This window comes from Orcinus orca, chromosome 9 (assembly GCF_937001465.1).
Source record: "Orcinus orca chromosome 9, mOrcOrc1.1, whole genome shotgun sequence".
Classification (NCBI taxonomy): domain Eukaryota; kingdom Metazoa; phylum Chordata; class Mammalia; order Artiodactyla; family Delphinidae; genus Orcinus; species Orcinus orca.
Window position 1 is genome coordinate 56,597,135 of NC_064567.1, and position 16,317 is coordinate 56,613,451.

Here is a 16,317-nt window from a genome sequence, read left to right on the forward strand (position 1 = left end):
AGAGAAAATGGTTTCAGTTTTTCACCATTGAGGATGATGTTGGCTGTGGGTTGGTCATATATGGCCTTTATTATGTTGACGTAGGTTCCCTCTATTCCTACGTTCTGGAGAGTTTTTATCATAAATTGGTGTTGAATTTTGTAGAAAGCTTTTTATGCATCTATCAAGATTATCATATGGTTTTTACCCTTCAGTTTGTTAATATGGTGCATCACATTGATTTGCATATATTGAAGAATCCTTGCATTCCTGGGCTAATAAACCCCACTTGATCATGGTGTATGATCTTTTTCTTTTTTACTTTCTTTTTTATTTTTTTAACATCTTTATTGTGGTATAATTGCTTTACAATAGTGTGTTAGTTTCTGCTTTATAACAAAGTGAATCAGTTATACATATACATATGTTCCCATATCTCTTCCCTCTTGCATCTCCCTCCCTCCCACCCTCCCTATCCCACCCCTCCAGGTGGTCACAAAGCACAGAGCTGATCTCCCTGTGCTATGCAGCTGCTTCCCACTAGCTATCTACCTTACGTTTGGTAGTGTATATATGTCCATGCCTCTCTCTTGCTTTGTCACAGCTCACCCTTCCCCCCCCATATCCTTAAGTCCATTCTCTAGTAGGTCTGTGTCTTTATTCCTGTCTTACCCCTAGGTTCTTCACGACATTTTTTTCCCTTAAATTCCATATATATGTGTTAGCATACGGTATTTGTTTTTCTCTTTCTGACCTACTTCACTCTGTATGACAGACTCTAGGTCTATCCACCTCATTACAAATAGCTCAATTTCATTTTTTTTTATGGCTGAGTAATATTCCATTGTATATATGTGCCACATCTTCTTTATCCATTCATCCGATGATGGGCACTTAGGTTGTTTCCATCTCTGGGCTATTGTAAATAGAGCTGCAGTGAACATTTTGGTACATGACTCTTTTTGAATTATGGTTTTCTTAGGGTATATGCCCAGTAGTGGGATTGCTGGGTCATATGGTAGTTCTATTTGTAGTTTTTTAAGGAACCTCCATACTGTTCTCCATAGTGGCTGAACCGATTCACATTCCCACTAGCAGTGCAAGAGTGTTCCCTTTTCTCCACACCCTCTCCAGCATTTATTGTTTCTAGATTTTTTGATGATGGCCATTCTGACTGGTGTGAGATGATATCTCATTGTAGTTTTGATTTGCATTTCTCTAATGATTAATGATGTTGAGCATTCTTTCATGTGTTTGTTGGCAGTCTGTATATCTTCTTTGGAGAAATGTCTGTTTAGGTCTTCTGCCCATCTTTGGATTGGGTTGTTTGTTTTTTTGTTATTGAGCTGCACGATCTGCTTGTAAATTCTGGAGATTAATCCTTTGTCAGTTGCTTCATTTGCAAATATTTTCTCCCATTCTGAGGGTTGTCTTTTGGTCTTGTTTATGGTTTCCTTTGCTGTGCAAAAGCTTTGAAGTTTCATTAGGTCCCATTTGTTTATTCTTGTTTTTATTTCCATAACCCTAGGAGGTGGGTCTAAAAGTATCTTGGTGTGATTTATGTCATAGAGTGTTCTGCCTATGTTTTTCTCTAGGAGTTTGATAGTTTCTGGCCTTACATTTAGGTCTTTAATCCATTTTGAGCTTATTTTTGTGTATGGTGTTAGTGAGTGATCTAATCTCATACTTTTACATGTACCTGTCCAGTTTTCCCAGCACCACTTATTGAAGAGGCTGTCCTTTCTCCACTGTACATTCCTGCCTCCTTTATCAAAGATAAGGTGACCATATGTGCGTGGGCTTACCTCTGGGCTTTCTATCCTTTTCCATTGATCTATATTTCTGATTTTATGCCAGTACCATACTGTCTTGATTACTGTAGCTTTGTAGTATAGTCTGAAGTCAGGGAGCCTGATTCCTCCAGCTCCATTTTTCATTCTCAAGATTGCTTTGGCTATGGGGTCTTTTGTGTTTCCATACAAACTGTGAAATTTTTTGTTCTAGTTCTGTGAAAAATGCCATTGGTAGTTTGATAGGGATTGCATTAAATCTGCAGATTGCTTTGGGTAGTAGAGTCATTTTCACAATGTTGATTCTTCTAATCCAAGAACATGGTATATCTCTCCATCTATTAGTATCATCTTTAATTTCTTTCATCAGTGTTTTATAAATTTCTGCATACAGGTCTTTTGTCTCCTTAGGTAGGTTTATTCCTAGATATTTTATTCTTTTTGTTGCAATGTTAAATGGGAGTTTTTTCTTGATTTCACTTTCAGATTTTTCATGCTTAGTGTATAGGAATGCCAGAGATTTCTGTGCATTAATTTTGTATCCTGCTACTTTACCAAATTCATTGATTAGCTCTAATAGCTTTCTGGTAGCATCTTTAGGATTCTCTATGTATAGTATCATGTCATCTGCAAACAGTGACAGCTTTACTTCTTCTTTTCTGATTTGGATTCCTTTTATTTCCTTTTCTTCTCTGATTGCTGTGGCTAAAACTTCCAAAACTATATTGAATAAGAGCAGTGAGAGTGGGCAACCTTGTTTTGTTCCTGATCTTAATGGAAATGCTTTCAGTTTTTCACCATTGAGGATGATGTTAGCTGTGGGTTTGTCATATATGGCCTTTATTATGTTGAGGGAAGTTCCCTCTATGCCTACTTTCTGCAGGGTTTTTATCATAAATGTGTGTTGAATTTTGTCGAACGCTTTCTCTGCATCTATTGAGATGATCATATGTTTTTTCTCATTCAATTTGTTAATATGGTTTATCACATTGATTGATTTGCATATATTGAAGAATCCTTGCATTCCTGGAATAAACCCCACTTGATCATGGTGTATGATCCTTTTAATGTGCTGTTGGATTCTGTTTGCTAGTATTTTGTTGAGGATTTTTGCATCTATGTTCATCAGTGATATTGGCCTGTAGTTTTCTTTCTTTGTGACATCCTTGTCTGGTTTTGGTATCAAGGTGATGGTGACCTTGTAGAGTGAATTTGGGAGTGTTCCTCCCTGTGCTATATTTTGGAAGAGTTTGAGAATTATAGGTGTTAGCTCTTCTCTAAATGTTTGATAGAATTCGCCTGTGAAGCCATTTAGTCCTGGGCTTTTGTTTGTTGGAAGATTTTTGATCGCAGTTTCAATTTCAGTGCTTGTGATTGGTCTGTTCATATTTTCTATTCCTTCCTGATTCAGTCTTGGCAGGTTGTGCATTTCTAAGAATTTGTCCATTTCTTCCAGGTTGTCCATTTTATTGGCATAGAGTTGCCTGTAGTAATCTCTCATGATCTTTTGTATTTCTGCAGTGTCAGTTGTTACTTCTTCTTTTTCATTTCTAACTCTATTGATTTGTGTCTTCTCCCTTTTTTCTAGATGAGTCTGGCTAATGGTTTATCTATTTTGTTTATCTTCTCAAAGAACCAGCTTTTAGTTTTATTGATCTTTGCTATTGTTTCCTTCATTTCTTTTACATTTATTTCTGATCTGATTTTTATGATTTCTTTCCTTCTGCTAACTTTGGGGGTTTTTTTGTTCTTCTTTCTGCAATTGCTTTAGGTGCAAGGTTAGGTTGATTATTCGAGATGTTTCCTGTTTCTTAAGGTGGGCTTGTATTGCTATAAGCTTCCCTCTTAGAACTGCTTTTGCTGCATCCCATAGGTTTTGGGTCATCGTGTCTCCATTGTCATATTTTTCTAGGTATATTTTGATTTCCTCTTTGATTTCTTCAGTGATCACTTCGTTATTAAGTAGTATATTGTTTAGCCTCCATGTGTTTGTATTTTTTACAGATCTTTTCCTGTAATTGATATCTAGTCTCGTCGTGTTGTGGTCGGAAAAGATACTTGATACAATTTCAGTTTTCTTAAATTTACCAAGACTTGATTTGTAACCCAAGATATGATCTATCCTGGCAAATGTTCCATTAGCACTTGAGAAAAATGTGTATTTTGTTGTTTTTGGATGGAGTGTCCTATAAACATCAATTAAGTCCATTTTGTTTAATGTATCATTGAAACCTTGTGTTTCCTTATTTATTTTCATTTTGGATGATCTGTCCATGGGTGAAAGTGGGGTGTTAACGTCCCCTATTATGAATGTGTTACTGTCGATTTCCCCTTTTATGGCTGTTAGTATTTGCCTTATGTATTGAGGTGCTCCTATGTTGGGTGGATAAATATTTACAATTGTTATATTTTCTTCTTGGATCCATCCCTTGATCATTATGTAGTGTCCTTCTTTGTCACTTGTAATAGTCTTTATTTTAAAGTCTATTTTGTCTGATATGAGAATTGCTAGTCCAGCTTTCTTTTGGTTTCCATTTGCATGGAATATCTTTTTCCATCCCCTTCCTTTCAGTCTGTATGTGTCTCTAGGTCTGAAGTGGGTCTCTTGTAGGCAGCATACATATGGGTCTTGTTTTTGTATCCACTCAGCCAATCTGTGTCTTTTGGTGGGAGCATTTAGTCCATTTACATTTAAGGTAATTATCGATATGTATGTTCCTATTCCCATTTTCTAAATTGTTTTGGGTTCGTTATTATAGGTCTTTTCCTTCTCTTGTGTTTCCTACCTAGAGAAGTTCCTTTAGCATTTGTTGTGAAGCTGGTTTGGTGGTGCTGAATTCTCTTAACTTTTGCTTGTCTGTAAAGGTTTTAATTTCTCCATCAAATTTGAATGAGATCCTTGCTGTGTAGAGTTATCTTGTTTGTAGGTTTTTACGTTTCATCACTTTAAATGTGTCCTGCCACTCCCTTCTGCCTTGCAGAGTTTCTGCTGAAAGATCAGCTGTTAACCTTGTATGTTATTTGTTGCTTTTCGCTTACTGCTTTTAATATTTTTTTCTTTGTTTAATTTTTGATAGTTTGAGTTAATGTGTCTCAGTGTGTTTCTCTTTGTGTGTATCCTCTATGGGACTCTCTGCTTCCTGGACTTGACTGACTGTTTCCTTTCCCATGATATGGAAGTTTTCAACTATAATCTCTTTAAATATTTTCTCAGACCCCCCCCCTTTTTTTTTTTTGTAGTATGCGGGCCTCTCACTGTTGTGGCCTCTCCCGTTGCGGAGCACAGGCTCCGGACATGCAGGCTCAGTGGCCATGGCTCACGGGCCTAGCCGCTCTGTGGCATGTGGGATCTTCCTGGACCGGGGCACGAACCCGTGTCCCGTGCATCGGCAGGCGGACTCTCAACCACTGCGCCACCAGGGAACCCCTCAGACCCTTTCTTTTTGTCTTCTTCTTCTGAGCCCCCTATAATTCGAATATTGGTGCGTTTAACGTTGTCCCAGAGGTCTCTGAGACTGTCGTCAATTCTTTTCATTCTGTTTTCTTTATTCTGTTCCCTGTTTGTTATTTCCACCATTTTATATTCCAGCTCACTTATCTGTTCATCTCCCTCAGTTATTCTGCTATTGATTCCTTCTAGAGTATTTTTAAGTTAAGTTATTGTGTTGCTCATCACTGTTTGTTTGCTTAGTTCTTCTAGATCCTTGTTAAATGTTTCTTGTATTTTCTCAATTCTGTTTCGGAGACTTTGGATTATCTTTATCATTACTCTGAATTCTTTTTCAGGGAGGTTGACTATTTCATTTTCATTTATTTGGTCTTGTAGGTTTTTACCTTGCTCCTTTGTCTGTAACGTATTTTTTTGTCATTTCTTTTTTTTTTTTTTTATGGGTGGGGTTGTATTCCTGTCTTACTGATTGTTTGGCCTGAGACGTCCAGCACTGGAGTTTGCAGGCAGTTGGATAGAGCTGGGTCTTTGTGCTGAGATTAGGACCTCCAGGAGGCCTCACTCTGATTAATGTTCCCTGGGGTCTGAGGTTCTGTTAGTCCAGTGGTTTGGACTCAGAGCTCCCACCATAGGAGCTTGTGCTGACCTCCGGCCTGGGAGCCAAGATCCTGCAAGCCACATGGTGCGGCAAAAAAAAGAAAAAAAAAAAAAGGAGGAGTACAATATCAAAGAGTAAAAAACAAAATAAAATTAGAAAAATAAAAAATATATTATGAAAAGTAAAAATATAATTTAAACAACTGTAGTAATGTAAAATAAAACAACAACAGAAAATAGAAAAAAAGGAGGGGGGCCATGCAGTGGGAACAAGCCAAATGGAGAGAGCAATAACAAAGTATAAAGAATAAAGTAAAATTAGAAAAAGAAAAGATTTATTAGGAATAATAAAAATATAAATGAATCAAGAACAATGAATCAACAAGGTAAAACAGAACCCCAATCTAAAAGAGGAAAAAAAAAAAAAAGCCTTGGCTGTGGGAGTGGAACTGAGGCGGGGGTGGGGTTTACAGTGGGGTGAGACCTAGGCAGGTGGGGGGTTGATGTTTGCGTGTAGGGCAGGGCCTCTGCTTAGGACCTGCAGGGAAGGGGAGAGGCAGCATGTGGAAAGGAGGGCCTCTGCAGTGTGGAGTTCTGAGTTTGGAGGTAAGGCCCTGGGTGAGGGTGTGTGGGTGGGGTTTAGGCCCAGCACATTGGAGGGGGTCTCCGAGTATAGAGGTAGGGCCCTGGGTGTGGGTGTAGGGGCGGGGCTTGGGCTCTGCATGGTAGGAGGGAGACTCCAAGGGCACAGGATTAGGCCCGGGAGCCCAACAGGCTTCCCAGTGCCTAAGTGGACAGGGAAAGCTCTGGCCCCGTTCCCTTCCATTCCTCCACGCCCCCACTCCCCATCTACCCCAGGGTCTCCCCAGTCCCCGCTGGACCCCTAACCATGGGTGTGTCCCGCCTGGTGTAGGAACTCCTCCCCTCACCTCAGGGGTGCCAGTCCTAGAGGTCTGGCCTTTACTTTTGCTCCCCGTTCCCTCCCTCCCACTCCCTCAGGACCCATGTGGCTGGAGGGGGCCTCGGTGGGCAGAGGATCAGGCCCAGGATCTCAGCAGGCTCCTGGGGGCCCAAGTGGGCAGGGGAGACCTGGCCACGCTCCCTTTTGCTCCTTTGTCTTCCTGGTGGTCCCCCAATTTCCCCCTTCGGGTGTGAGATCCCTTCCTCTCTTCCAGCTGCTCTTCAGGGTGCCAGTCCCGTCCCACCTCTGCTTCCCTTCCCCCTCACCCCCCCATGCCCCACGTCCTACCCGGTCGCTGTGGGTTCCTCCCATCCCCTTAGGTGTCTGTGGTCCTTCACCGGTGCCTGGTAGATGCCCTAGTTGTGCGGACACATGAATCCGTGTCCTCCTAGTCTGCCATCTTGACTCTGCCCCCTTGTGTATAAGTTTTTGCATAGACATATATTATCAGTTCTTTGGGTATGTACCTGGGAGTGTTTGGTAGTCTGACAGGTCATTTCGCTGTTCCCCTCCTCCCCACTCCCCACCCCCACAAAAAAGTCAGGTCCTAATACCTGGAAACTGTAAGTGTTACTTTATTTGGAAAAAGTGTTTTGTAGATGTGACTAAATTAATGGTCTTGTGATGAGGAGGTTATCTTGGATTATCTGGATGGGCCCTAAATGCAATCACAGTTAAAGGGAGACAGAAGGGGACTTGATATAGACACAGAGGAAAAGACATACACATATGCAGGAGAAAGTTATGTGAAGACAGGCAGAGATTGGAGTGCTGTGGCCACTAGCCAAGGAATGGCAGCAACCACCGTAAATTGGAAGAGGCAAGGAACAGATTCTCTCCTAGAGTTTCTGGAGAGAGTGTATCCCTGCTGACAGTTTGATTTCAACCTTGTGATTTCAGACTTCTGGGCTCCAGAATTGTGAGATTATAATTTTTGTTGTTATAAGTCACCCAGTTTTTGTTAATTTGTTATAGCTGCCACAGGAAACCAATACAGAGTGAAATTGGTGGGTAATATGGTAATTCTATGTTTAATATTTTGAGGAACTACCAAAGTTTCCCAAAGGGGCTGCACCATTTTATGTTTCCACCAGCACTATATAAGAGTTCTAATTTCTCCAAATCCTTGCTCGTACCTGTTACTGTCTCTTTGATTATAGCTATCCTGGTGGTTGTGAAGTGGTACCTCATTATGGTTTGGATTTATATTTCCCTGATGACTGATGATGTTCAGCATCTTTTTATGTGCTTACTGATCATTTATATATCTTCTTTGCAAAAATGTCTGTTCAGAGCCTTTGCCCATTTAAAAATTGGGTTATTTATCTTTTTATTGTAGAATTCTAAGAGTTGTAAACTTTATAGTTTTAGTTCTTACATTAGATCTGTGATTCATTTTAGTTAATTTTTGTATATGGTGATAGGTATGGAGACAATCACTTTTGCCAAATTCTCAGTCATTACCTACATCTTCAAATATTGCTTTTGCTCTTTCTCTCTCTGTCTCTTCTCTCCATACAGTTGCATGCATACTAGATGTTTTGAATGTGTCTCACATATCTCTTACGATCTTTTCTCTTTCTTCCATTTTTCTTTTTCCATTTGTGCTTCAGTTTGGATATTTTCTGTTGCACTGTCTTTGAGTTCATTATTCCTGTCTTCTGCTGTTTGACTTACTCAATCAGTTTTTAATTTGAGGCATTGTATTTTTTTGGTTATAGAACATTTGTTTGATTCTTTTTTGTTTTTATTATTACAATGCTTTAAAATTTTCATTTCTGTCCATTTTGTGCATCTTTTTCTCTATTTTATTTAACTTATTTATAGTAGTTATCTTAAAGTCCTTGTCTGTTAACTCTAATATTTGGAGCAATTTCTGCTTTTCACAGATTTTACTGTTTATTCCCTCTTTACTTTAGAACCTGTGGATTTAAAAAAATCTAGATTTTGTTTTTAGCTTGATTTTGGAAACAACAATGAGGCTTGTTGCAGGAAGAAGGAAGAATAGGGCAGACCCTGGCCCTTTGTTTTCTGGGTTAACAGGAAGGAAGTATTTGTTTTTCTGGAATTGCTCCTATAATGTACTGATTACTCAGGAGAGACAGTAAGAGCAATAGCATTAAAGAAAGAAGAAATCAGTATGACATGTGACTACTTGCTAATTTAAGTGCCATACTTGCTAATTTAATTGGTAAATGCTGTGTGGAGATAGATAGGCCCTGAGCTAAAATATATTTAGATAGTGATAATCAACTTGATCTTTTGGCTTAGTAAGAATGATTAAGATCTATGCTTTTTAGCATAAAACATGTATTAGCATTTGTGGTTTTATAAACCCTATAAATTATTTCTTGGTTTTTTTGGCACTAATAGCTAAGGATGTCTTAAGTACATGAGTTGGTGAGTAGCTTTTAGTTTAGTCCCTTAAGAAAAATATCATTTCCTATGCATTCATTATTTTTGCAATATAGTAAAAATATTCTGAGTTTAGTAAATATTTGTGCGTTTTCTCTTACAGATGATAAGATATTAACAAGTATGTAAAAGTGTTTACTGTGTTGGTCTGAATGGGTTTTCAAAGTTGATTATGATGATAACTCTATAATAGTTTTTGTTATATTCTTGTGTGCAGTGTACTTTTCTTATTTTTTGGAGTATTCATTTTCTTTTTTTAAGAACACGGCTTGATGAACTGAGAATGTTTCTAGAAAATGAGACCTGGGAACTTTGTCCTGTTAAGTCAAATTTCAGCATCTTGCAGCTTCACGTAAGTTTAAGAGCAAATAAATCAGTCTTTTATGTAGTCATCTTTAAAAGCAAACCATATATATGGAAACATTTATAAAATAATTAAATTAAGAAATAGTGCCTTTCCTTTTTTCCTTTAAAGTGATTAATAATAAGCCTCTTTTACAAGGTGATACTTTAATGGATGTCAAAATCTGTCTCTTTTTACAAATTCATTTTATACACTTGAGTAAAACTTCTTTGCCTGAAAAGAGTCACAATTAAAATAATTTGTTTTCTTTAGATTTCAGAAGAGGGTCTACTGCTTCATTTAAATTTTGCAGAAAAATCAGTTATATTTTGATGGTCTTTAATGAAAATGCTTATATTTGCAGAACACTTGTCATTTCTTAAAGGGTCTAATAGGTTCTGAATTTATGCTGCAACTCATAAATTTGTCTGTAATGAGAAAATGCCTCAGAGATAAAAGAGGCACTTATAAAAAAAAACATAACTAAGTTTTGTTAGTTAATTGATTCCTTGAATCCTATAATGTAATATGTGAAAATAGCCTTATTTTTTTTTCTCTTGGTTGAAACATATTATAGATAAATATTTCTTGTGTGGTAGACTATGTCCTATCTGACAAATATCAAATATCAGAATACAGTATATAAATTTAGATCCCTGTTTAGAAAGTCGAGTGTGTAGTTTTTGCCTTTAGAAGAAATGGCTTTCTAGAAAGAATTTTCTTATTCCTGGATAAATGTAAAGAATACATGATTAAAAGTTTTTTTAAAGGGACAGTGTTTATGCTCATATTGTATAATAGCTTACTTCTCATCCAGGTTTATCATATTGCTTTCCTAATGTGGAAATATTAAATACACTGAAACATGTTGATTAATAAATGCTTTAAAGACAATCAAGTTAACATTAATTTTAACATTATTTAGAGTTATTAAATTAAGATGATTCCTTAACATTATTTAGAATTCCAGCATTGATTTTAGAATCTCTATTTAAATACTTTTATTTGAATTTGTAGTTAATCATCAATTTGTGTGTGTGTGTGTGGGGGGGGTACATGTGTATATAAACTTGCTGTAATTAGAAAACAACTTTTTTACAAGGTACGTTGAAACATTTCCATCCAAGTGAGCATTATATCCTTTAAAGTGGTTACCTTGAAGTTTCAGTTATGTAAGATGAGTAAGTTCTAGAGATCTATGATACAACATTTTGCCTGTAGTTAACAATACTATACTGTGCACTTAAAGTTTTTTAATGGTAGATCTCATGTTGTAACCACAATGGGGGAAAAAAGTAATTACATTGAAAGCTATTTACAGCTGAGATAGTGTTCATTTGACACATGTATTCCTGTAGATTTTGTTTTAAAAATTTTTTGTCCTATTAATTTATAGTCACCCCTTGTTTAGAATTTTTAAAATAATGGCCTGATTTTTTTTTTTTTTTTTTTTTGCGATACGTGGGCCTCTCACTCTTGTGGCCTCTCCCATTGCGGAGCACAGCCTCCGGACGCGCAGGCTCAGCGGCCATGGCTCACGGGCCCAGCCGCTCCACGGCATGTGGGATCTTCCCGGACCGGGGCACAAACCTGTGTCCCCTGCATCAGCAGGCGGACTCTCAACCACTGCGCCACCAGGGAAGCCCGTAATGGCCTGATTTTTAAGCATTATTGTGGATCTGATTTAATGTGTAGCTGCAATTTAAAAAGAAACTAGACACATCATTTGAAACTTAGTAAACCAATGTAATTTTAAAGAGGATTATCTCTGAATATGAAAAATTTTAAATTGGGGAATAATATTAAAATGATTAAAAAGTATAAGAAAAATGTGTACTAAATTTTTGTTAAAAATCATTAAATCAAGAGTTTTGTAATTCGAAAGAACTTTAGCCATTATTCCATCTCTTCCTCTAATTAGCTGTATAATCTTGAACTTGGACCTGAATCCCTCTGGACTGCCTCAGTTTCCTCATCTGAGAAGTGTGTGATTTGGACTGGGTGCTATAACTCTCTAGTTTTGGTATTTGTGATTCTTTGATCTAGATCGACCCTTTCATTTTACAGATGAGGAAATGGAGGCATAGGGAATCAGGGGACATTCCCAATATTATGTAGGAAGTTAATGGAATATAATGGATTAAAGTCGAGCTAGGACTAGAAGATGTATCATCTGACCTCAGCATGTATTTTTGTTGTCAGCTTCTTGGTATATGAAGAAAAATAAATGAAAGTTTATAGACATCAATGTAACAAAGAAAGGTATATCTTTTATGCTTGGATTTCAGTGTATTCACATAGAGTATCTCAAATGGTGCAAGCTATTTGACTTAACAACAATTAGTTTTTATGAATGACTTTATTAAAACTGTACTCTACTAGGACTTTTGCTGTTGTGTAAAAATTTTTAGAATTATCATTCAAATTGAAGTTATTTAAAAAAATTTTCTGTGGAGTTCCATAAAGTAAGCCAAAAGCAGCTTGATGCAGATAACACTGTTTTAAGTGACATCAGCGACTGAGTTGTCTTTAGGAAAACCTTTGAACATGTATGTCCAAGTTTGTGCTTTCAGATAACTTGCAAGATTTAAAAATGAATAACCTAAAAAAAAAAGAATAACCTAAAGAATAGGATTGTTTTCTATACTAACTACATCTGCATTGATGGAATATGTTTATGTACTTGAATTTTATTGTTGTGGCTAAAAGGGATCTGGCTCCTTTTTTTTTTTTTTTTAAACATCTAGGAATTTAAATTCATGGAACAGTCACGTTCCCCATCAGTTTCACCCAATAAGCAGCCATCCTCAACTTCCTCAAAAATGGTAACCTTGTTTGAGCAGTACTGTAGTGGTGGGAATCCATTTGAAATTCAGGCTGACCACAAAGATGAAGAAACAGAAGACGTCCTGGCTTCTAATGGGGTATGTGGTGCTTTTAAAACATACTGTGGAACGTTAGTGGGATTTTCTTATTGAGCGTGTTGTACCCAATGAGCAAGGTAATTGACTAGATTTATTCAAACATTTACCACCCACCTTCCTACCTATATACTTAGACACCTGTAATACTACTTGTACAGGTAATGAATGGCTTTCCAGTATGCTTTGTTGACATTGTCCTTTTGAATGATAAGTTTTGCCTTTATGTTTATTTTATGTTGTTATTAGATTACTTTATGTTCCTACCAGGTTACTAATTGAGTAGGAGCATAGTTTATTCACTGCATAATTATATGATTTATTGGATAGACAGATGTATGAAGGAATAGATCATCTGCACTTTTTTCTCAACGCCACTTGTTGGGTAACTAAGGAAGTCATTTTGTTCCATGTCCCCTTAACTGAAACAGGGTAATGTCTTGTTTAATTACCTGGCAGGGATATTTTGAGGATTTAGGAATACTACGTTTTAACAGCACTCTGAGCAGCTCAAAAAACAGTATAAACTAGAAGTAGTGTGAGTTAATGGAAAGGTTTGCAGGCAGATGAATGAATATGACCTTTATTATTGATTAGCTTTGTGGATCTTGGCAAGTTATTGTGATTTTGTGACCCTCAGTTTCCCCATATTTACAATGAGGAAATACTTACTTCACAGTTACCTGTAGGGCGTTTTTACAGTATTTAATTTCCAGAGGGACTAGGTATAATTTTCATTTTAGATTTGATGAAGTTGAGGTGAAAACTGTTTGGGTTTGACAAAAATCTGTTGAATTTGTCTCCATATTTTTGGTTTGTTTTTGTTATTAAGTGAAGATATAATTTAAAAAATATTGTCATGAAAATATACCATTATCATGTTTTATCATGAAGTAGAAGTTATTCCATAGAGAACCATATTTAAAATTATAATTTAGTGATTCTTTGTGACATTTTGCCTCTATAAAGTAGACTAAACTGAAAGGAATTAAGTCATTCCAATATTTTTGAAATAATATATCCCTCTGCACTGGTGATTTGTTAATTTAAATCTCTCATAGCATTTGATTCTCATTATTTCTGGCAGTTGTGTTCAATAAAGTAAGCACGAACTATGAATTAACAAATACAGAACCGTTGTTCTTAAGCAAAATATGGGATTAAGTATCTGCAAGCCTCTGGTCACAACATTTTCACCAACTGGTCCATACACAACCTTGTTTTATGCGTGTTTTTCCTTAAAGACACCTAATTTAATATAGTGCTGATTCGTTAACATTGAACACATGACCAACAGCACTGTAACTCATGCCTGAGTGAAGCTTATCTAACATACGTATTTTTACCTTAAGGCATATTACAGTCTTCTCGCACTTGGGAACACTAGACAGCACTTTAGTACTATGATTGGGGGGCATTCTGAACAGTGAAATCACCAGCAAAATGTACAAAAATTTTAAGAATGTGACACTAAATAGACTTTGAAAAGGGCACTTGCTTACAGCAGGAGAGCTGAAATAAGAAGGTAGAGTGTCACCTTGCTTGCTCTTAGCTGGGAACATGTATGTAGGGTGACTCAAAAGTGTTTGCCACTCCACATGGCACATATCCATGAATGACCAAGGAGTGTCATGAAGTATTGATGTTGGGATTACAAATTGTATCGAGTAGGGAAATTTGCAAATAAAGAATCCTTGGAAATGAGGATCTGTTGTACTGTGGAACTGACCCTAGTTTGTGTAGAACACCTTTCTGAATGCCACCAGGATCACATTGTGTACAAGTGAGGGAGAATGTCTCTAATGTTTGTTTGTAGTTATTAATGTGTGATCTAATCTTCACAGGTACAGCATAAGTCCTGAGGATCAGGGTCCACATCTTAAAACAGCCTGTCGTAATGCTTTAGACTCTTAAAAAATAGTTGTTGAATTAGGGGACTGACTTCTTCCTTTATTGTCATTATACTGGTCTCCTCAACTGGCATATGGGGACAAAACTTCCTCATAGAATTGTTTTGAAGATTCAGTGAGACAATTCATGGAAGCACTTAGCCCAGTACTTGGTTGAAACTCAATAAATGTTAGCCATTATTTAATCATATTAGTTTATAATACTAATCAGCAATGATGATGGTGGTACTGCCACTGCTTCCTTTGTTGTGCATGGACTCCACTGTCTTCTCCCTTGCTGGCACTGGGCCATGGTGCCAAAAAGATGATGAAAAGGCACTCTTCCTCTCAAGAGCAAGTCCACCATTTTTGTCCTTGCTCTCAGTAGTCCATAGGTGCTAAGCCTAATTTTCTAAGTTGCCCTTGGAATTAAATCTCATCCTAATGAATTAGATAGAATATTAGCATGTGTGTTGTGTTTAATTAAACTGACTTAATACTTCCAGCGTACCAGAATTGTATTCTCAAGCTTTTTATAATGAACTAGCAAAATGGAAATAAATAGGATGAAACCACTTGAAGGAAGAGTTTGTTTAATCAAATAAACACTCTTTTCCTGTTCTAAGGTCTAGCAGGGTATGTGTTTGTTTTCATTTGTTTATATGGAGATTCTTTTGGGCATTTATAAGCATTTGAAATACGTTTGTATTTTCTTTTGAGCTGGTTTAAGGTAAGATGATAAAGAAGAAAATGGAAAGTTAATATGATTTCTTGATGGCAAAATTAAAGCTCAGTTATTAAGAACTTTCATCCGTAATGTACTTCTTATAAAATTGGATACTTTTTTTACTGTGTTGAAAGACTCCGAGAAAGGTTGGTTCTTCGTGCCCATTGTTGAATAATATACTGTGTTCTTTTCAGTATGAATCTGATGAACAAGAAAAAAGTGCCTATCAGGAGTATGACAGTGACAGTGATGTTCCTGAGGAACTAAAACAAGATTATGTTGATGAGCAGACAGGCGATGCTCCTGTGAAAAGGTACTTATTCTTGGAATTTATGGTACTTCTCATTTTATGTTGCACGTTTAACATATAGGATTTACTTGAAAGGTTAAGGAAAAAAACTCATTAAACTTTTCTTTTGGTTATAGTGTCATGTGACAGAAGTTACTGTTTGTTTGTTTTTTTAAACATCTTTATTGGAGTATAATTGCTTTACAATGGTGTGTTAGTTTCTGCCTTATAACAAAGTGAATCAGCTATACATATATCCCCATATCTCCTCCCTCTTGCATTTCCCTCCCACCATCCCTATCCAACCCCTCTAGGTGGTCACAAAGCACCAAGCTGATCTCCCTGTGCTATGTGGCTGCTTCCCACTAGCTATCCGTTTTACATTTGGTAGTGTATATATGTCCATGCCACTCTCTCACTTCATCCCAGCTTACCCTTCCCCCTCCCCGTGTCCTCAAGTCTGTTCTCTACGTCTGCATCTTTATTCCTGTCTTGCCCCTAGGTTCTTCAGAACCTTTTTTTTTTTTTTTCGTTCCATATATATGTGTTAGCATACGGTATTTATTTTTCTCTTTCTGACTTCAATCTGTATGACAGTCTCTAGGTCCATCCACCTCACTACAGATACCTCAGTTTCATTTCTTTTTATGGCTGAGTAATAGTCCATTGTATATATGTGCCACATCTTCTTTATCCATTCATCTGTTGATGGACACTTAGGTTGCTTCCATGTCCTGGCTATTGTAAATAGAGCTGCAATGAACATTGTGGTACATGACTCTCAGCAATCCCACTACTGGGCACATACCCTGAGAAATTAATGTATTTTAAAAATGATTCCTGAAAGGCTAAAAGTGTAGTTTTTTTGATAATGGGCATAACCCAAGAGCTCTTAATCTAGAGATCAGTGGTTTTCGCAGAAAAACAAACCTTTGATTTATAGAATCAGTGCCGCCGT

At 37.0% G+C, this 16,317-nt stretch overlaps 1 protein-coding gene across 3 annotated transcripts in view; it reads left to right on the plus strand.

The window, feature by feature from the left end:
• Positions 1-16,317, plus strand: part of VPS50 (VPS50 subunit of EARP/GARPII complex) — a 136,063-nt gene that overhangs the window by 81,937 nt on the left and 37,809 nt on the right. For all 3 annotated transcript variants that reach the window (XR_004481166.2, XR_004481167.2, XM_004265596.3), the window contains exons 17-19: positions 9,452-9,542; positions 12,281-12,457; positions 15,265-15,383. Coding sequence is in view for 1 of the 3 variants with exons in the window: in XM_004265596.3 (XP_004265644.1) it covers positions 9,452-9,542; positions 12,281-12,457; positions 15,265-15,383 (387 nt within the window). In the remaining 2 variants the exon portion in view is untranslated. The remainder of the gene's footprint in view (positions 1-9,451; positions 9,543-12,280; positions 12,458-15,264; positions 15,384-16,317) is intronic.